Source organism: Mesoplodon mirus (assembly GCF_964341445.2).
Source record: "Mesoplodon mirus genome assembly, chromosome: X".
Classification (NCBI taxonomy): Eukaryota; Metazoa; Chordata; class Mammalia; order Artiodactyla; family Ziphiidae; genus Mesoplodon; species Mesoplodon mirus.
The window spans coordinates 30,371,722-30,395,123 of record NC_138981.1 but is presented as its reverse complement, the minus strand read 5'-3'; the positions used below and the strand labels follow the sequence as shown (position 1 = coordinate 30,395,123).

The window sequence follows — 23,402 nt, the reverse complement described above, 5'->3', positions numbered from 1 at the left end:
CACTAAGCTTTAAAAGTCTATGGCTGTTACACCCAAAAAATTTGTTTCTAAAATCCAGAAGTATGGTTGGTTATCATGAATCTTTGACTTCCAGTTCTCTAGGACTCATCCATGTATAGCACAAGCCCTTATTGTGCTAAAAGGTAAATAATTGATGAGAGTTGAATCATATATATTATTTCCTCTTTAGAATGATAAGAAAGAATATAGAGAAAAATAAATGTTTATGGGTTCACAACATTTGTTTCTAATTTTCCACATGTACCTACAGACTACAAATATTTAGAGAGAAGTGAGTTTCTTTTTGAGTCCATGCATGATTTCTAATTTTGGTAACATGTACTTTCTTGTACGTTTCATTAAGCTACATGCCATCCTTTTAAATATTCAAAAAGAAAAATATTTTCCCATGTTGCTTACATGGAGAATGGTTATTTTATCTATTGGTGATACGGATAAGTAGCTAAAACAATCTTTCCTATAACTCTAGTATTAGATAGTAATTCAATTTAACCACATATACAAAATGGTACTTTTTAGGTATCTGTGTTAGTGTGGGTCCAATAATTTATCATTTCGTCAGTTGACTGATTTTTCAAATATCAAAGTAAACAAAAAAATTACCCACATTCATACAACAAAGCTAGAAATAAAATGTGTTCCTTGCTTTCTTATCAACCAAAGGAGACCTGTCAATTACAGAAAAAAACACGTGTGAATACTTCAAAGGAAGTATTCCAAACACATTGTGTGTTTTTTAAAAGATTTAGTAGTTCCTCTAAAGCTCTAAGTAAAGCTATTAGTCTGACTAATCATGTACCCTCGAAACCAATTAAAATTTTAGACTAGAGAAATATTCTTCCAGCACTTTTGAAAAAATGAGAGTTCCCTCCTAAAGCCAACACCTTTTTTTTTTTTTTTTTTTTTTTTTTTGCGGTAGGCGGGCCTCTCACTGCTGTGGCCTCTCCCCCTGCGGAGCACAGGCTCCGGACGCGCAGGCCCAGCGGCCATGGCTCACGGGCCCAGCCGCTCCGCGGCATGTGGGATCCTCCCAGACCGGGGCACGAACCCGCGTCCCCTGCATCGGCAGGCGGACTCCCAACCACTGCGCCACCAGGGAAGCCCAAGCCAACACCTTTTAATCAACAAAATACTCACAGCAAAGCTGTGGTTTGCAATAGTATATTACACCTACTATTACTCATGCTACTATTCTGGTGTGCCAAACTTGATTCCTTTCAGCAATTTTGAGTTTGACTTTTTGTATGCTTAACTGTGGAAGGAAAATACAATTTCTAGTAGAGTTATCTTAATTTTCTAATGAACACATGTGAAACACGTTATGTTACAATTATTAGTAGTAAGACTATACAGGCTCTGTGTGTGTGTGTGTGTACGTGCACATATCTATTCACATGCACACATATATATGATGTGTGTATCTATCTACCTGGCTTAGTGATACACATTGTAATACATGTGGTTCTGACATGAATTGATTAACCAAGGACACTAGCCCCTGTTGCTGGAGGGACGGTTAATAGTGTGACACCTTAAGGACTGTTTTCCGCCTAACCCCATGCTGGAAGAGATGCTTCCTCCATCGGACTTGAGAAGAATGTCCGTGGTCTCGGTGATGGTTAAAGAAGCAGAGATTTGAAGCAGCCATTCCTAGGGCCAACTCCTTGCAACCCTGGACAGTGGCCTGAGGCAAGAGGCAGACATCCAGGCAAGCAGATCAAACTGCACGGGCGTTAAACGGGGCATGGAGGAAAGGATCCCTGCCGGCTGGAGGGGAAGCCATTTTCCATGCTCCTTAAGGAGGAGAACCTGGAAACCCATCCTAGAACTTCGTGCTTAAGATTCTGTGTAGTCGTTTATGTATCCTGACTCCTTCCCTGATTAGGGTTATGGGTTGAGAGAACTCTCAACAAATCCTCTTTCCATCTTTTAAATTATGGAGTTAACAGAAAACTCACATGGAATGACTAAATATCCCTGCCTGACCTTTGGTGTCAAGATTCTATGGCTCAGTCTGGACAAAACCACTTAAACTGCCTCCTTACAGATCCAGCCAGCCCACACTTTACCTAATGAGGTGATGTGCTTATGTTTCTAGTAAAAGGACAGTGGAAAAGAAACAACCTAATTTTTTTTCTCTTTAGCTAAAAGTAGAGGCATCTGAATATGCAGTATGAGTCAATATATGATATACATAATAAAATATGATAAATGTTCTCAGGACCTCAGGCTTCCCTGGTGGCACAGTGGTTAAGAATCCGCCTGCCAATGCAGGGGACACGGGTTTGAGCCCTGGTCTGGGAAGATCCCACGTGCCGCAGGGCAACTAAGCCCGTGCACCACAACTACTGAGCCTGTGCTCTAGAGCCTGCAAGCCACAACTACTGAGCCCACCCACCTAGAGATCGTGCTCCACAACAAGAGAAGCCACAGCAATGAGAAGCCCGCGCACTGCAAGGAAGAGTAGCCTCCACTCGCCGCAACTAGAGAAAGCCACACACAGCAACAAAGAACCAAAGTAGCCAAAAATAAATAAATAAATAAATAAAATTTATTTTTTTTAAATGTTCTCAGGACCTCAAAATTTCTCCATTGAAGCATCTTGCTTAATAAAAAAAACTAAAGTATGTGCACATACATGGATCTAGAGACAAGTCTTTTTAGGAAGAATGAAATATTTCAAGTAGTGTTGTAGATAGAATTGACCCTAATAAAATGTGTGTAATAGATGGAGATTAGCCTCTTTCTACTTCATGTTATAGCACTTTTTTTCTCTAGGAGACCCAATTCTGGAGTTTAGAACCCAGCTCTCAAGTACTATCGGCTACCCTCTAGCCATATTACAAATAAAATTAAAATTCCCCAACCCTAATAATGGTGCCAGATTTTGTTCTTCCTAGCGATGATTAGATTTCAGTAATAAAATGTTAAAGATTCAAAGTGTTTAAGACCCAAAAGAATGGTGTAATTCTATGCCTCATAGAGATTTTTAGTTATAAACTTACCCTGGTCCTCCACAAAACACAGAAATCTAGAGTTGGTATTTGAAAAGGATTTGAGACTTTTGTCTGGGGAAGGGAGAGGAGTTTTCAAGAAGAATATAGAGCATATGGAAGGGCACGAAAGGGTGAGATGGTCTGTGCTAATGGGAGAATGCCACATAGCAACTGAGGTGTGGGGAAGCATGGGAAGAATGGAGGGAGATGAAGCTGGAGTATGAAGTCTGGTTCTAAGAGCACAGGACCTGGAAAGCCATGCTAATTTAGAAAGTGAGCAGCCAATAAACATTGAGCAGCAAAAGGGAAAGGAGGAGGAAAAAACACACATACACATGCTAGGAGGTGACTTAACATGTCAATTCATAAAATACTAATTAGAACAATTCCATGTGATTGGTACTGTTTTCCTCATTATGTGGGTAAATAATCTGAGGTTCAGAAAAGTTCAGTTTAGCAAGCATGGTATAATCCCTTACATCCAGATGCTTGTAATCTTGTCCAAGATTGTGTATCTAGGAAATGGTAAGACCAGCTCTCTGTGAGGGAAGTACTGTTATAATCTCCATTTTAAAGAGGAGTAAATGGAGATTCAGGGAGGTTAAGTAACCTGCCTAGGGTTACACAGCTAAAAAATGGCAGAGCAAGGGTTTAAATCCAACAGTCTAGCCTTAGATTGTCTGTTTTATACTCTGCTTCTTGATCCAGTGTTGTTTCCTGCTTTTCCCCCCCCTTGATAGAAAAGTAGGGAACATAAGAATTGATTGGTTCTATTTTCTCCCTTTAATATTTGACTTTCCATTGCCTTCCCCAAGCAGTGGCTCATTATTTTCTTGTTCTTAAAATAACTAAAATCACCTAAACAGCAAGAGCCTTGGCATGTTCTATGTTCTAGGCTTCGAGAAACTGTCCTTAGATGTTCTCTTTTAGCACTCGCCTTGGATAGAAGGCCTCTAAGTTTACTGAAAATCTTGCTGTGCATAGACTTTTTTTGTTTGTTTCATTCATTTATTCAGAGGTCATCAATTGAGCACCTACTAGATTCTAGAACCTGTGGGAGGTGCAGGAGATAAAGCAGTGAGCAAAATGGAAAGTTTCTCCTCCCTTCCCCATTGGTATAAAGATGTTTTCAGGTGTTGAGGACTGGAGGAGACAAGACCAGCCATGGCCTGACTGACCGGTCCATAAATCAGATCCTTTGCCCATGACCAGGGCACAGATGGCAGCATTGCTCTACCTCTCAACTCTCCTCTGAATCTGTTTCATCTGTCTTTCTACCTGGTGATACTTTTTCCTCATTGGAGAATTTTGTGACTTATCATCCCAATATTAATTGTATTTTTTAGTCATCTTAAAACATTCTGTTTTTCGATCTCTGGTCCTAGCCTTTCTTTTCAATAGACTTTGCCTTCCGCCCCCCCCCCATGTGTTTTCCAGAAAGCAGTTGAAGTCTGATGATTCTCTGCATTCTCGTCCTTCATTGTAGAGAAATTTAAGATGACGTGATCATTTCCACTTCATTAAACACTTCTTTGTTGGTCAGAAGCATGTCTAGAGAAAAAAATCGCATTCCTGCTTTCTTTTGAGGGTGAATTTTTCAATACGTCAAGTTAAAAAAAAAACAAAACAGCCTTGACTGACACTTCCCAGAACCTTGAAATCCTCCTAAAATACTGTATGTTGCCTGAGTATCTGTTGTTATCTATTTTCAGAACAATTACGTCCATATTTCCTATTCAGCTAGACATTCCACAGTTAGCTCCTACAGTGATATTTTAATTTAGCTCTCTTTTCATCTCCACCCATGCATTGTCTCCAGGGATTCAGCTCCTCTCTTGGAATCCCTTTTAAGCTTGCTAGATCCTATTGGCTCCCATGCTTTCTCCTACTAGACTGTTGGATCATAAATGCTATTTCTGCTTCAAATTATGTTTCATTCTTTCTAGAAAAAAGCCTCATAGTAGTGAGATGGCTTTGGGAAACTATTTCTTCTCTGTCTCCTCAGTATCATTGTCCTTCAGTCATTACTTCTTGGCATTCATTTTTTATTCCATCTGACACCTCACTTTTTTTCTTTCTACCTTGTTCAAGATTATTTCTTCCATCTGTAGGAACCTCTTGTTCTCCCCAAGAAGCTTGAGAGACAAGAGACTTGCCTCCATTTCTTTCATCATCTTCTCTAACAAAAAGATAACCTTAAAAAAACAGAAAGTAATATAACCATGAAAAGTAATTTATGGCCACCTCAGAATGGAATGCCCGTATGGCACATTTTCTTCATGTTTCTAGAACAGTCCTCTTGTCATCCATGCCTCTCAGGCTTCCCATTGAGATGTTGTGTTTTGCAGCTTTCCCTCAAAGCTTCCCTTCTGAACTATATAGGCCACTCTTTCTTTGACCAGTCTCCTGGATATATTAGGCTCCAGAGGCCATTGCCTATAAACTAGACCTGACATTTCTTGCCCTTCTTCTCTCACCTTTGATAATCCAGCTGTTGGTATTTAGTATCAATTCACACCAGCAAATTCAGCCCCCTTCAGTACATATAGGGCCACACAAGACCTTTGACTGAGTTTTCCCCAAATATTTTATGTATTTCGACTCCTTATCTCTAACTTCTTACCATATTTGTTTATCACTGTGCTTCTTATTTATCAGATATTTATAAAAATAGTAATACCTAACAGTATTACCTACTAGTGTCCAGAACTATGCTAATATTTTTCCTGTTATTTTTCTGGTATTGTTCTATGTACATTTCTTGTATTAGGCATTGAATCTGTACAACTGCCCCTTTGACATTTATCCTGTCATTATCCCTCCTTGCTGAAGAGAAAACCTGAAATTTAGAGAAGATTAGTAACTTAACCAAGGTCACAGAGTTCCTAAGACAGAGAAGGATTCTCTCCCAAGTGTTTTCACTCTGAAGTTAAGAACTTCAGATCTTAACTATTACCATGTGCTACCTTACACTACAGTGTTCATCACTATTCATATTAATTTAATATTTCTTAATAACCTTGAACAGTGTTTCACTATCCAAGTGGAAAAACTTTCCTAGCTCTGATTTTCCAAAAATAATGTAGCTTGGGTTTTCTTCACTGCTAGCCACTTTATTACCAGTCTGAAAGAAAAGGAAAAAATACATAAGCTGCTCCCAGTATAAAATACAGAGCAAAGACAAGAACATTTCATTGGCTTTGATTTCCCTAGAGTCTACCTCCAAACTAATTTACTTCCTATTCAAGGAAATCATAAGTTCGGATTAAGATCTTATCCAATCTTTACTTTTTTCTTCCCCTTGAATGAAAAAAATAAGTAAAACTTATTCACCTGGCAAAGCCTGAATACTTTATATTTTTCTTTACCAATTCCACAACCTGTATAATTGTTATTGAGAAGGACTTTTTAAATTAAATCAGTTGCTCAGCCGTGAGGATAATCAAAATCATTTTGAAAGATTGTTAAATGTGTATTAATGAAAAGTTGGAAACTTTGAATTTTTCTATCGTGGTACTATATAAAGTATCCACATTAGGATACTTTATAAATTATACTTATAATTTTTAAATTATACTTAAAATGTCATAAATAATACTTTGGCTCAAATTGTTACACTTAAATTAGTTTTATTATTATTGAAATCGGCTTCTTGTGTTTCTAATTTTTCTTTTTTTCTTTTTTCCTTTTTGAAAAAAAAAATTCAGCTCCTAGTCAGACTGTTACTCTGGTGACACAACCTGTGGTTACCAAGGAAACTGCCGTCTCCAAACTAGAAATGCCATCTTCCTTGCTGTTGGAGGTACCTGCTCTGGCAGATTTCAACCGGGTTTGGACAGAACTTACCGACTGGCTGTCTCTGCTTGATCGTGTTATAAAATCACAGAGGGTGATGGTGGGTGATCTTGAAGACATCAACGAGATGATCATCAAGCAGAAGGTATGGGGGAAAAAAGAGGAAAGCTGGCAGAGGTTTATCTTTAAAGTGAAGATTTTCCACAAGTCATTTCCCAACAGTTTTTAGGTAGCTTTTCTCTGTGAGCCAACACACTACTCTCTGTACTCTGTTCAGTCTAAGCATGATCAAGGAAACAAATGAATGCAGTTGTCTAAAACAACCATAAATTACAAAGGAATAATACAAGTAAAAAAGCTTAGCCCTTAAAGTATAGTTGGCTTGGGCCTCCCTGGTGGCGCAGTGGTTGAGAGTCCGCCTGCCGATGCAGGGGATGCGGGTTCGTGCCCCGGTCTGGGAGGATCCCGTGTGCCGCGGAGCGGCTGGGCCCGTGAGCCATGGCCGCTGGGCCTGCGCGTCCGGAGCCTGTGCTCCGCAACGGGGGAGGCCACAACAGTGAGAGGCCCGCATACCGCAAAAAAAAAAAAAAAAAAAAAAAAGTATAGTTGGCTTAATTAAATTCACTAAACATCTGGTATTTTTAAAACCTATTTTATATCAAATAAATAGCTCATTTGAGCTGTTTACATTTGAAGTGTTTGTTTTGGCACTTTGCAGCCATAATATATTACAGAATCAAATATAATAATCTGGGAATTGGTTGTTCACTCTTCTGAGTTGTCCATGCCAATTCTCCTCCTCCAACGATAAGGATAATTGAAAATAAGCTACAAATAAAAAAAGAGAAAAGTAACAAAACATAATATATTTTAAAATACCTTAGATCTTAATATTCATATTTATTTAATGCCATACTCAAATAAACATGTTTTTAATACGATTGCATTTCTCAGCCTCATTGGAATACATTCTGCAAAATTATGACATCAATGAGAAACATCAGAATACATTGACATAAATATGGTTTACTTAGCTAAAACAAATATATCTTTTATATTTCTGAATGAATTAAAAAAGTAGATTTGAAAGGTTTATATGCTATAGTTTTTTTCACTTGTAAATGATGTTCAAGTCTTTTCTAAAGAAGTAATAAATTGTACTGAAGTTGTTTAGCTGGTATAGAACTACCTTTTGGAAAAACAGGGACTAGGGCAGACAGATTTCTTTTTAAAATGAACTTCAGTAATTCAGTAGGAATGAAAATAATTTAATAGTAAACAACCTGCATTTAAAGTGTCTTAATCTTAGACTCAGAGGACCTGAATTCAGTGGTCTTTTTTTTTCCTTTTTTTTTTGTGATACGCGGGCCTCTTACTGCTGTGGCCTCTCCCGTTGCGGAGCACAGGCTCTGGACGTGCAGGCTCAGCGGCCATGGCTCATGGGCCCAGCCGCTCCGCGGCATGTGGGATCTTCCCGGACCGGGGCACGAACCCGTGTCCCCTGCAGCGGCAGGAGGACTCTCAACCACTGCGCCACCAGGGGAGCCCCAGTGGTCTTTTTTTGTCATTTGCAAATGGCATGATTGTGGTCAAATCATGCTCTGGATCTTGGTTTCCTCTTCTAGGTAGGTACAGGGCACAAAGGATTCACATACACCATATAGTGTTGGATATGTGTGAATATAAAGATATGTAAATATTATATAAATATATATGTATAGTTTGTTTTACTACTGCTTTATAACAAGTATTAGTAGCCAAATTTTTCCAAAAAAGCAACTGAAGCTCATAGATGTCACACTCCTAATAAGTAGCAGAGCAAAGATTCAAATCCAAGTCTGTTTGGTGCCTAAGCCTGTGTTCTTACTACGTATACTGCCTGCCAGTATTAACTATAAATGTGGCTACCATTTGGTGATATATGTGTATTTGAATATATAGTGTATGTCAGACACAAAGCTAAGCATTTTACAATTGCAGTGTGCTGATACATAAAGAAACAAGAGGTACATTCTTTCACAATATCATACTGAGCTATTCCAGTACTTCCGGGAGTATTCCTAACCAGAGGAGACAGTATGTTATAATGTTTAAAGCATGGGCTTTGAAATTAGATTGTATGGGTTTAAAGTTTGGCTCCTCTACTATAGCTGTGTGACCTTGGGTAAGTTATTCAACCTCCTTGAACCTGAGGTCATCTATCTATACAATGTGGATAATGATACTATCTTCCTTATAGGTGGTCATGAGGATTAAATTAGGTAGTACATGAAAATGCTTCCCACCTTGCCTTGATTACTGCAAGTATTCAACTAATGTTAGTAATTAATATTAGGTGGTAAGCAAACTATGTAAGTCTGAGTATTCATGGTATTTGTGTTGTGCAAACTGTATGTCATATAATAATATTACATGAAAATAAGAGCTCATTTCCACACCTGGACCCCATTCTGCTAATGACATTATGGCCTCCTGTAAAAGCCACTAGATACTAGAGTGGGAAAGATAATCCACACTCCTTTGTAAAACATTTGATGCCTCTTCAAAGTGATAGTCTTTAACTACAGGTCCAAAAGTAATTCAGAGGAGAAGTTCAAGTGCCATGTCTAGGGTCACAGAAAGCCAGTACAGTTGTCAGTCCCACAGGGGATTCGTTCTGGAATCCACCATGGATAACAAAATCTGCAGATGCTCAAGTCCCATAGTTGGCCCTCCATATCCGTGGATTCTGCACTGTGGATTCTGCATCTGCAGATACGGGGGGCCGATTGTATTTTTATTGAAAAAAAAATCCCAGTATAATTGGACTTGCATAGTTCAAACCTGTGTCATTCAAGGGTCAACAGTATTATAAATGTTCACACACACACACACACACACACACACACATACACCTGTAATCTCTCTTCTCTTGCTAAATAGTGGGGATGATTTTCCTGCTTCTTCCCCTTATATTAAAAAAAATTATAAAGATATTGTCAATTCCTGCCTTGTATAGCTACAGTCACTAAATGGTCAGTAAAATGACCCTAAATAAACATTAAACAAATGTGTGTGTGTGTGTGTGGAGGGTTATAAAAAAGAGAGGTAAGTTTGGGGAAGTATTGATTGTAATATCAGGGAAGAAATATTTCCTCTATATAGAGTTTTAAATAAAGCAATTCTAATTTTACTGTTTGAGGTGTGAGAAATGATGCAGTGTTCCACATGTGCTTTATAAACTGTAAAACACTATCAATGTCTATTTACTCATATATTCTTTTAGTAAATTTTTATTGAGCGACTACTAAGTGCCTGGGAAATACAGAGTTAGACAAGATAGGAATGCACAGATTAAAGAAGATGATGCGAATAGAAAGCAATAATAGCACTGTGATAGAAATAAATTTCAGGATAATACCTAGCACATATTTAGCGTTAATGATGCTAGTCACTGATCTAAATAATTTGTGTGTATCACTTAATGCTTACAACAACACTGTGAGATTTATTTTTTATATTTTTTTAAATTTTTTTTGCGGTACGCGGGCCTCTCACTGTTGCGGCCCCTCCCGTTGCGGAGCACAGGCTCCGGACGCGCAAGCTCAGCAGCCATGGCTCACGGGCCTAGCGCTCTGCAGCATGTGGGATCTTCCTGGACCGGGGCACGAACCTGTGTCCCCTGCATCGGCAGGCGGACTCTCAACCACTGTGCCACCAGGGAAGCCCAACACTGTGAGATTTATACTAAAGCACAGTGAGTGCTTGTGTAAGTAATGTTGTAAGTAACTTGCTCAACGTCAAGTAGTAAAAAGATAGCAATGAGATTTGAACCTAAGCAGTCTGGTTCCAGAATCCCCACCCTTAGGCGCCGTAGTTTTCCACTTCCCTGGGAATCCTTGGGCAATGCTCTAGGGACTTACTTCATGGAGAGGACATCTAACTAAGCCAAGGAGGAGAAGAGATGTCAGGAAAAGCTTCTTGAAGAAGATAAAACCTAAGCCAAGCATTAAAGAACAACTTGGAATTAACCAGGTAGATAAAATGACAAAGGCGATCCTGGCAGAAGGAACTGTGCTTTTCACTGAAGTAAATAAACAGTGCAGTATGTGATAGAAATTGTGACTCCATCTGGCTGAAACTAAGCGGATGAGGAAGAAATGTATGAGGTTGCATAGAGAAAAATGGGGACCCTTCCTTGCCAGACTAAGGAGGGTTTTTTAAAAAATTATAATTAACATACAATATTATAATAGTTTCAGGTGTATAACCTAGTGATTTGATATTTTTATCTATTACAAATTTGTATGATTTAATGTGTTAATCCATTATAAAATAAGCCACGATACAGAACTATTACAATACAGACTAAGGAGTTTTGATTATGGCCTGCAGGTGGTAACAACCTTGAAAAGATTTTAAAAAGAGAAGTAAAATCATCAAATGTAGTGTAGTTGCATATTAGGTAGGTTTCTCTCCATGCAAGCAACGGAAAGTACCCTCTGATTAAATCAAGCAGAAAGTAAACATTGTAATTAGCTTGAAGGCAATGGAAAAAGACCTAGAAAAAGAAAACGGACCTGAGTATGCCTGGGCATTTAGTTAGCAGGTACTACTTGAGTCTCTTTGTGATCCTCTTTTGCTTTGTACTGTGTAACTGTTCAAAATTTAAAGTCCTGGGAGGAGTCCAGTTGACCATGCTTGGGTCACACCCCCATCTCTTAGCTAGAGGAGAGCAGAGAACACTGATTTAAAACCCTTTCCTTCCAAAGCTCCTTACACTGGGGGAGAGATAATTTCCTCACCCCTCCTCCCAATGTAAGCAATATGTTTATCTATTTTAACTTTGCAATATGGAGACCTGAAATAAAACTATTTATGCCCCAGTACTCTAAATATAAGTTTGTTTGACACCTGCACATACAGTAGTTGGTTCTCAAAAAAAATGTAGATTGTGAGGGAGCTTCAAGATGGCAGAAGAGTAAGACACGGAGATGACCTTCCTCCCCACAGATACATCAGAAATACATCTACACGTGGAACAACTCCTACAGAACACCTACTGAACACTGGCAGAAGACCTCAGACCTCCCAAAAGGCAAGAAACTCCCCACGTACCTGGGTAGGGCAAAAGAAAAAAGAAAAAACAGAGACAAAAGAATAGGGATCGGACCTGCACCAGTGGGAGGGAGCCGTGAAGGAGGAAAGGTTTCCACACGCTAGGAAGCCCCTTCGCGGGTGGAGACTGCGGGTGGTGGAGTGGGGAAGCTTCAGAGCCGCGGAGGAGAGCGCAGCAACAGGGGTGCGGAGGGCAAAGCGGAGAGATTCCCGCACAGAGGAGCGGTGCCAACCAGCACTCACCAGCCCGAGAGGCTTGTCTGCTCACCAGCTGGGGTGGGCGGGGCTGGGAGCTGAGGCTCAGGCTTCGGTTGGATCGCAGGGAGAGGAAATAAATTCAAAAATAAACAAATGGGACCTAATGAAACTTGAAAGCTTTTGCACAGCAAAGGAAACCATAAACAAGATGAGAAGAGAGTCCTCAGAATGGGAGAAAATATTTGCAAATGAAGCAACTGACAATGGATTAATCTCCAAAAGTTACAAGCAGCTCGTGCAGCACAATATCAAAAACGCAAGCTCAATCCAAAAATGGGCAGAAGACCTAAATAGACATTTCTCCAAAGAAGATATACAGATTGCCAACAAACACATGAAAGAATTATCAACATCATTAATCATTACAGAAATGCAAATCAAAACTACAATGAGATGTCATCTCACACCTGTCAGAATGGCCATCATCAAAAAATGTACAAAGAATAAATGCTGGAGAGGATGTGGAGAAAAGGGAACCCTCTTGCACTGTTGGTGGGAAGGTAAATTGGTACAGCCACTATGGAGAACAGTATGGAGGTTCCTTAAAAAAGTAAAAATAGAACTCCCATATGACCCAGCAATCCCACTACTGGGCATATACCCTGAGAAAACCATAATTCAGAAAGAGTCATGTACCAAAATGTTCACTGCAGCTCTATTTACAATAGCTAGGACACGGAAGCAACCGAAGTGTCCATTGACAGTGAATGGATAAAGAAGATGTGGCACATATATACCATGGAATATTACTCAGCCATAAAAAGAAATGAAATTGAGTTGTTTGTAGTGAGGTGGATGGACCTAGAGTCTGTCATACAGAGTGAAGTAAGTCAGAAAGAGAAAAATAGCCTATGCTAACACATATATATGGAATCTAAAAAACAAAAAAAATGGTCATGAAGAACCTAGGGGCAGGATGGGAATAAAGACACGACCTACTAGAGAATGGACTTGAGGATATGGGTAGGGGGAAGGGTCAGCTGTGACAAAGTGAGAGAGTGGCATGGACATATATACACTACCAAATGTAAAATAGATAGCTAGTGGGAAGCAGCCGCACAGCACAGGGAGATCAGCTGGGTGCTTTGTGACCACCTAGAGGGGTGGGATAGGGAGGGTGGGAGGGAGGGAGACACAAGAGGGAAGAGATATGAGAACATATGTATACGTATAACTGATTTACTTTGTTATAAAGCAGAAACTAACACACCATTGTAAAGCAATTATACTCCAATAAAGATGTTTACAAGTAAATAAATAAATAAATATCATGGAGATAATAAAAAAGAGGATGCATTTATAGTACAACAAAATGTTATTCTTCATTAATAATTATTTTCTCATTTCATAATATTGTTCTAATCAATTTTGCTCCAAATATTGCAATAATGTCTCAATCTTGAATATATTGTTAAATATTTAGAGCTTTATATTTACTCAGATTTCACAATAAAAGATTACAATATAAAAAATGTAGATTGCTTTATGGATAATGTGAATGAAATGTGATAAAGAAGCTTCATTTTTAGCAGAGATTAGAGCTGGGGGATTGTAATTGTAGCTGCGGAGCATCAGAAATTAGCCATGATGTAATAAAACATCTTATGACTCTGGGAAAACTTAGTTTCGAATTTATTAACTTCAGATCAAACTTTAGACATGCAGTGATTAAAATATAGTCCCCCGAAAGGGAATAAGGACACGGCATTTGAATAAGTTAGCTTTTCATAGTTGTAGATCTTGAATTGAAAAAATCACACATTTGATATTAAGTTTCTGTTCTCCTTTAGCATAAGTTGTTTAATTAAATTCTTATTTTAGAAAACAGGAGGCTGCTACCATTTAGAAATGAAAATAATTTTTACTAAGTGAATTACATTAAGCAAGAAATGGAAGTTAAAATTACAACTATAATTTTTAAAAGATTGTTAAATATAGCCATTTAAAACATTAAGCAACTCGACTGCTTAATTTTAGAGTAAAAATTAAACCACTGTATTGTAGAGGAATAGAGTTGTGTGTGAAATATGCAAATTAAGCCTTTAAAAGTAAAACATACATGAAGCTCTAGGTTTATTTTCTAAAATTGTGAATTTATAGCAGAGGATGACTTGTAATTTATAGTTTAGTGTCAGAGAAATCTGATAAAAAATGCTTTTCCTATTTCATCACATGTTTAAGTAAAATAGTTCTGAAATAAAATTGTTGTGACAGTTATTCACAGTTTTCTTTTACTGGCACAATCTATCCAATGAAAGAGAAAATATGTCTAGAGTTTTTCTCTGAAAGTTATGATTAAATGTGACCCTTAGGGAAAGGAAAGAAGGAGAGACGGGAAGGAGAAGAGGGAAGGAAAGGAAGGAGAAGAGGGAAGGAAAGGAAGAAGAGGAGGGAAGGAAGGAGGGAAGAACAGGAAAGAAAGGGAGGGAGGAAGGTGAGAAGGAGAGTGAGAGGTTGGGGATAGAGAGTCGTGGCTGGCAGATCTGGGGACAGGTTGTGGCAATGGATAACTGTAATGTTATCAATAGGTAGGATTTAGGTGGCCATTTGATATTGTTATTTTTTCTACTACTGGTCTCTGATTGCCTGTGCTAAACAAATTATAGTCTTTTTTCAAGTCATCTTGGCCAGGTGTTCAGGGTAATTCCCCACTAAATCTGAACCACAGGCACTTGTATTGCATAAAGAATCGGCAAAGAGTTTTAGCCTCTAATAAGACCTCTCCAGATTGGGGTTGAGACAAATTGGCCAATCTGGACAAGATGACAATAGCATTGTTCAAGATTCATTTTTAGCTGCACATTATACTGCTACCTGGGAGTTTTCATTATCCAAAGATTGAACAAGCAGTCTTAGTAGGTCCAGTGTATATTTAAATGGGAAATAATTACTTGGATATGCTTAATTTTTTTATTGTTAAGGTCAAAGTCTTTAATAAAAATTCTATGATTATTTTTTAAACTCTGGCTATATCTACACAAAGAGCAATTGAATGGCTCCAGAATCATTCTGATTATAACTTTTGTTGAATAAATTCAACCACAGTCTGATGACAAAAGAACTTGTCTAGCATGGACTTAGAAGGATTAATGGAACAGAGTGGGGGGGGGGCGGGAAATGGCACTGATTGTTTAAACTAAAAACAAAACAGAATGTTTCTTGGTATTATTCTCTTGCCATGAGCATAGCAGAAAAGTGGGTATTACAAATAGTTTTTCCCTCATTCAATCAATGAGAAAGGTTACAGACAATATAGTAACATGGTCTAAGGTCACTTAATGAATGTAGATGCCCTAACGTAAATACAGACCTCGTGGGGAATAGATGTTTCTTCTTTTTCTTTTTCTGTGAGCCCCACCATGCCCCTTCTTAAACATCTCCTCATTTCTCCACCAAAGTTATAACAGAACGCACTAAAACTAAACAGTTTATTTCCGTTGGTATCCAACGGATTTCACAAGTTAGATGAGTCATCTTAGTGTGAGGAGATTGATGATTCTGTTTTTCTCTTTTCTCAAACAACCATTCAGCCCTGATCAGCTCATCTGTTCATTTCTGCACAACCTTGTTTAAGAAGCACCGTACCAGAGTTTGCTGTCTTTCCATATATGGAAGGTGTATGTTGCATTCTACAAAGAATAATGTTGTACTATGTTTGGCTGAAGATATTTGCAAATTTGTACTGCAATTATCTTCTGACAAATGTACATGTCCCCTGTAGAAAGCTCATCACTCTGGATCGCTGTTCTACATGCGTGCAATTTTCTTTCCTTACCTAATGAGAGCCAAATTCGCTGTTATCTTCACTGGAGATTGTTAAAATATGTCAGTGTCAGTAATATGATTTATACTCTCATAGATCATGACAAAATTAACTCCCATAAATACAAAGCTCATAGTGTTACAAGCACAAACAATTCCCATTTTCAAAATATTATAATAACCTTTTTATGGAAAATGGTATCAGACACATTTTTGCTTAAAGATAAACATAAGCTTTACCAAACCACATCTCCCAATGTCTGTGAATGGAAATGCATATCTTACTACATTTCAATTCAATTCACTGTAAAATTTTGTCAAAACCTTATCAGGTAAAACTGAACCATAATATTTACATGAATTCTGATAAAAGCCAGTATATTGTATTTTCAATGAAATATCAGTGGGATTTTGATAAGGAAGTTTATGTTTGTTATTGTTTTTATTTATTTTTTTAATTTTTTTTTAGTTATTGGTTTTAAATAGTGAATTATATTTATAAATGTCCTTGCTTGGGTTTAGATCGAGATTCCTTTACATGAAATGGCTTTTATTTTTTTCATAAAAATACCTAAAATCTGGGATCTTCTTTCTTCTATAAGAAAGCAGTATAATTCAGTGTGTTTTAATCTTTTTTGAAAGCTGCATAATGTTATTATACCCTAAATATTATTACCTGCTTTGGGAGCTTTTATCATTTGGGGTCCTTGATGTCTATAATTGAAGTCACAATGTGTTATAAAGTAGGTTCTTATTACTCTGAATGTTAGGGTAATGTTAAATAATGTTAATGTCAGGTACATGGTTCTTTGTTCATTCATTCCTTAATTCAACAAATAGTCTTTGAAAACCCATGTTACAAAGAACATTAGGAAATGACATTGGAAAGAGATAGTGGAATAAGAGTTTGGATTGGGCTTCCCTGGTGGCACAGTGGTTGAGAGTCCGCCTGCTGATGCAGGGGACACGGGTTCGTGCCCCGGTCCGGGAAGATCCCACATGCCACGGAGCGGCTGGGCCCATGAGCCATGGCCGCTGAGCCTGCGCATCTGGAGCCTGTGCTCCGCAACGGGAGAGGCCACAACAGTGAGAGGCCCGCATACCGCAAAAAAAAAAAAAAAAAAAAAGAGGGAGAGTTTGGATTTAAATTTGATTTCCTGTGTATGTCAGCGAATAATTGAGAAAGAGATAAACCATTGATCACACATCACTATTAGTAAGTGTTTTTGTTCATTTATCCACAGTTTTCTGTATATGATTACTTGGGTTACAGTGATAAATACATATATATATACATGGTACTAAAATACCTATAAAGTGGTAGATATTTTTAATAGTCTACTAATATTTTCTTTCCTCCATCAAATGCCTACTTTGGAGACCCCTGAATTACAATGTCATGTAGATTCATTAGAAATATGATGACTACCTTTTAATGGCTTTTGATATAAGACTCTTTTCATTCATCTTTTATTTATTGAACACATGCTGGTGAAAGATAACATCAATGTTATCTGCTCTTGGGGATTAAAAATAAGAATAATTTAGGCTCCAATTTTAGAGTGTATCTTCTGTGAAGGAAGCATAAAAATCAGAGTGATAATTGCCACAAGAGAACAAAGTGCTATGGTGTTTTCAATCATATATTAGAATGAATGAATCATTTATTTTCTTCCTCTTAATATGTGCCTCCCTCCCTGATATAGAAGACAGTTAAACTAGACTTCTCTTTCCAGATGTCTTGTTAATTTTGATTTAATAACCTAGGGGTGAACATTTATTTTTGCATATGTTCTAATGTTTTAAACTTTCATAAACTAAGCTGGTTGGTAAATTTCCAAGGTTATCATAGCTTCACTGTTTTTGAGAGAGAGGCAGTAGCATGTTGGCTGTGTTTTGTGAACTTTTATCAATTTACTAAAAATAATACCAGAGTTTCTAGAGTGAATTAATCACTAGAGTGATTAATTCTTTACTAGATTTATAAAAATGACTTTAAATATAGTTTTAGTAATTCATAAAACCTTCCAGATTTCCTTATCTTTATATTTTACATTCTGTATAAACAAGTAGCATCATATTCAAGAATTATGTATTTCCTATGACTTATTCAAGGAAAAAATATCTTCTGTCTTATTTATCTCAAGATAATGCTTTGAATTACCTGACATATTCTCCCTTCAATTATGGCAGCAGGATAAACTTTGTAATGATAGGCTTTACCCTCCCTCCACAAACTGATTTCATCTCTGTTAAACTCTAGGATTATTTTGAAACCTTCCAACTAGAAGTAAGAAAAAATAAAACCATGGAAAAGGGTTGGGGCAAAAGAACATAGATCAATCTCTACTTAAGGAAGTGGAGCGAAGAGAATAATTTACACTTAACTCCTTCATGCTTTTTCCCCATAAAACTGAAAGGACTAGAGTATGGTGAGAGGGAAAATAATCTGTAGTAGCTCTGCTGAGGCTAAGCTTTTCTGTCATGTCATATTATATGAAAATTATAAAAAGCTGCCACTTGTAGAACCATGAATGCCCTTTGAGAAATTGGACATAAAATTGTTCAAACTGCCACTTTACCACACTACCTATGTTCGATTTTATTTTATTTTTTTTAGTTGTATGATAGGTGTTAGGTACTAAAAGGAGACAGTTATTGGGGGCAGATAATAGCAGTTGGAAAGAATGCAAGTAGGCAAGAAGCTGTATATAATGAGATTTTACAATAAAATGGTACTCTAAGTCAAAATGAGGACGTATTTTATTTTTAGCATTAGGAAACTTTTTAGATGAGAACTGTGCAACCATTTCAAGGTATGAGTTCTAATCAAATCCAATTATGAAATAACCACATCAATGACTTAGGGTTCCTTCACACTCCTTAAAGTTGATTACAATGATTAGAAATGTAGAGTTGACTGGTTTGTCAGAACATTGAAGCCTTTGAGGTCTTGCCCTGCCTTCTCAGTGAAATTTGTTTTGAAAGCTCCAATCTGTATTGGTCTTTTTAATCAGTGATTGACTACAAAATTATTTTGTCCTTTAACTGTATGTTTTCTTGTAAAGTTGCTTCTATTGTCTTGAACCTCTTTTTTTTTTTTTAAATCCTACCCACCCTTTTTTCACTTTATTTTATACTTTTTTTTTTTCACTGCATTGGGTCTTTGTTGCTGTGCCCGGGCTTTCTCTAGTTGCAGCAAGCAGGGGCTACTCTTTGTTGCGATGCGTGGCTTCTCATTGCCGTGGCTTCTCTTGTTGCACAGCACGGGCTCTAGGCACATGGGCTTCAGTAGTTGTGGCACGCGGGCTTCAGTAGTTGTGGCACGTGGGCTCTAGAGCGCAGGCTCAGTAGTTGTGGTGCATGGGCTTAGTTGCTCCGCAGCATGTGGGATCTTCCTGGACCAGGGCTTGAACCCATGTCACCTGCGTTGGCAGGCAGATTCTTAACCACTGTGCCACCAGGGAAGTCCCATGTCTTGAACCTCTCTTATAAACATTTATTGTCATTTGACTTCTTATTTTTTTGTATTTTAGCCCTTTAAATGAATTTAAATTCCCTTAAAGACAGGCATACTATTCTATTTGCTTTAGCAGCTAAGGACATGCTAGGTGTTTTACAAATTTTGTTGACTTACTTTATCTTCATGAATGACTAGTTTTACTTAGCATTTGAAATTTAACAATCTGTTATAGAGCTGTTTGCATATTTATGTTTATTTTTTAAATGCAGCATGATTTATGTCTGTTTTTGGTCAGTGATGAATGAAAGACTCCTGGGAATTAAATTTACCACATCAAGCAAAAACAATTATAATTTTAGACTCTAAGAATTTTAGGAATTAAAGGACCTTTTTTCCCCAGTTAATACAGTTAGGATTGAGTTTGGCTGCATATAGGAAAATCTTCTTAACAGTAGCTTATCCAGACAGGAGTTTATTTTTCTCACAAAACAAGACCTTCAGAATTATGTATTCCAGGGTAGGTCCAATAGCCACAAAATCATGTATCCCAACTCTTCCTTTAGCCATCCCCAGCCATCCTCAACATTTGGCTTTCATTCCTTCCTGTGGTCTCAAGGTGGCTCCACTGCCACAAAGCACTATGTCTTTGTCTTAAAATGGAAAAGAGGGGGAAATGGGCAGAGTAAATGCATGTGCCCGGGTGTGTCAGCTCCTACTTAAAAAGAAAGCAAAAGCTTTTCTGGCAGCCCCACATAGAAGAAGTCTACTTACACCACAGATATGTGTCACATGACCTCTCCTAGCTTTGAGAGATCCTGGGAGGGTAGAGTATTTTAAATAAGTAGTTGTGTTTCTTTATTTATAATTCAGAATAAAACTGGTGACCTAATCCTAAAACCCTGCTGTTCTGAACAAAATTTGGATTAGTGAAGAAGGAAAGAACAGATATTGGGTAGGCAACTAGTTATGTCTGATAGTATACTCTTAACTAGAGCATATTTCTCTACTTTAGACTTAAGTAGCTTTTAATTACCTAAAAATGATGTGATTGTTTTCCTGTCTTCTTAGTTCTCTCATTGCAGATGGCATGGAGGTGTGAATGTGAAAGAATAACCCTTGGATGAATGTTTATTAGTAGACATCATTTATTTTACTTGACAATCAGACTGTACAAAGGTCACTGAAAACAATGTAAATTCAGTGGAAAATTAAAATGCATTGTGTTTATATTTCCTCTTCTGTTCTCAAGGAATCACTTCCTAATTAACCACAGGTGTTGTCTGTAATTCTCTAAATCTGCAATGTCCAATACAGTAGCCACTAGTCATATGTAGCTATTTAAATTTCAGTTAATTAAAAATTTTAAATCACTTCTTTAGTTGCACTAGCCACATTTCAAATGCCCAATAGCCACATGTGACTAGTGACTACCATATTGCACAGCACAGATACAGAACGTTTCCATCTCTGCAGAAAGTACTATTGGACATCGCTGTTCTAAATAGCTCTAACACATTAAATTAAATTAAAGAAAAATTATATTATTCATTTCTATCTTCCTACCTCTGAATATTTTTTAAATTGGAGAAAGAGAAAGCAGTCACTTTCATCACAGCTTCAGTAGCCTGACAAATTCTGAAGCGATCCATTAGCATCAATATACATAGCATTAGGTCATCAGTTTTCATATTCTGAATAATTAAGACCCAAACACACTCGTGGAGTTCAAGGAAAAATGTAAGCAATTAAAAGATTAACTGTTCTAGCATGGTGATCAAACAGGAAAACAAGTAATAGGGCCCATTTAATATAATTTTTTTTAAAAAATCAAGTTTTTCCTCCTTGTCTGTGTTGCCCTTTTCATAACATCTTATAACTCCTTTACACGGTCTTCTTGAGCTTTCACTGCAAGCCCCAGTGTTTACTTGGCCACCCATGTTCGCTTCATTGCAGCGCTATCCCAAGACCCAAGTACATAGATTTTTCCTTCTTCTTTCTCATCACATTCTCCAGCAAGAACAACCACTCTTGCCTTTCATAATTAATTGAGATGCTGTAAAAAAAGAAAAAAAAAAAGGAAGATGATGAGTGTTAAGATTTTGACTAGGAAATGCACTATTTTTCCTAAGTGAGAGAATATCTTAACATTTCCCCGGATGTTTTCTGAAACACTAGATCCATCAGATGTCAATAGGTATTTGTCATGAAAAAGTCAAATAAGCTGAGAAATGTACATGGACTTTGCCTATCATAAAGATCCACAATGTACATCCCCACAAGCAAAGTCACTGAAGAGTCCTGCAGGATTGTTAGCGTCATTTAGGTCAGCATTTCTCAGTCATTTCTCCATGGAAATCATTTGTGTGGAATATCTGGAGGACCACAGTTTAGAGAATATTAATATATCTTAGTCACATGTGCATGTCTCTGTGAGTCACTTGATTTCTCTACATGCAATTGTTTTTACCAAATTAACCTTTCAGAAATCTTTCTTCTTGGCACCAAGTCTACAATGTGGAAAGTTGTTGCTAGGATAGCAGTTTTGCCTCTCATTATTATATACCTACCAGGGACCGAGTAGCTAGGCACTCTCCAGAATGAATATCTGAGGGAAAGAATTTAGCACAGCATTCTATAAAATTAGTGTTGTCTATAAAAATATATTTATACATTATAATAATTTATCTTTAAAATATTAGTTATTAAAATCTGCATGAAATTTTACAGAGAAGCACACAATTTAGAGTAGCATTTAAAGGCATTAAAATGCCTATATATGTTTTAGCATTTTTCTGTATAAAACCTAAAAGACAAAAAAACCGCACACTTTCCACATTTTGTTTGAAGTGGAATGCTTTGTCTCTTCATTTGCATGTTCAGTTACAGAGATCTGCAATGGGAATATAAGAAGAACCAATTTCTATTTCTATTTATTCTCATTCATATTTAATACTTCATGTTTTCTAAAATACATAATATATTAGTAAAGTAGTACATGTATAAAATTTTGAATAAATATGGATTGGTATGTGTGGGCCAGAATTTTTTAAATGGTAGGTGTGCGCAGTCAAAGTTTGGTGACTACTATTCATCAATGTGTCAGATGTCATCTGTCGCTGGGCCTATTATTAGGTACCCTTGGTACTTCTGATTCTATTACTAATTGTTCCTTCAAGAGAACCTATCATATGATATGAAAGATCTTACGTAGACTTAGCTACTATAAAGGTCTCTCTCATTTATTTTTTTTAAATCTTCTTTACTAAATAGAAAACTACTACTTTTTCAATAGAAAGCAGAGAGATGGAAATCACAGATGTTCCCCAAGCCTTTGTCTCTTTAAATATGTTTTTTACAACCAGAAGGCATGTTCTACCTTATTGCTCTTTTTTCTCTGACCCTTAAAGCTTAGGTTTTAAAGTAAAAGTTAATTTGTTTTAAATTGCTTAGAAATATCCTTTATTTGACCAACTTCCAAATTGCATCCTATCTGCTTTTAACCTTTTGTGTTAAACTTCTTAACCAATTTTTTAAGACAAAAAATGTCATATCTGTTTCTTTAAAAAGGAATATATATTAATTTCCTTACATTGGAAGATTCTTCAGATAATTTAATGGTTGTAATTTTAAGCATTTTGAAAGGTGGGGGAGGGATATTTTTTGATCATGGTGGTTTTTTTTGATCTCCCAGTACATACCTGCTTACTTCAAATACCTATAATTATGTGGCAGTTCATTGTATGCGATCATGATACTCACTGGTATTTTTCAACCTCCTGTTGTTTTTTGTTTTTGTTTTTCTAAGGTATAATCCCAATTCTAGAGCCCTATTTTAGTTCCCTTTTTTTCTCAGTTTTATTTATATTTTGAAATCAGGGTCAGGTGGCCTACAGTTCTCTCAAGGAATAGAATATATAACTGATCTGCAAATTCTCTAAAGCTGAGATGCAGTTTTCCTTTCTCATATTCAGAAAGTATGTAGTCAATTATAGCTTTCCTATTAGAAGAGC

General features: G+C 37.1%; 1 protein-coding gene across 2 annotated transcripts in view; it reads left to right on the top strand.

The window, feature by feature from the left end:
* Positions 1–23,402, top strand: part of DMD (dystrophin) — a 2,064,872-nt gene that overhangs the window by 1,399,560 nt on the left and 641,910 nt on the right. For both annotated transcript variants that reach the window (XM_082609524.1, XM_082609523.1), the window contains exon 51: positions 6,725–6,957. In XM_082609524.1, the coding sequence (XP_082465650.1) occupies positions 6,725–6,957 (233 nt within the window). The remainder of the gene's footprint in view (positions 1–6,724; positions 6,958–23,402) is intronic.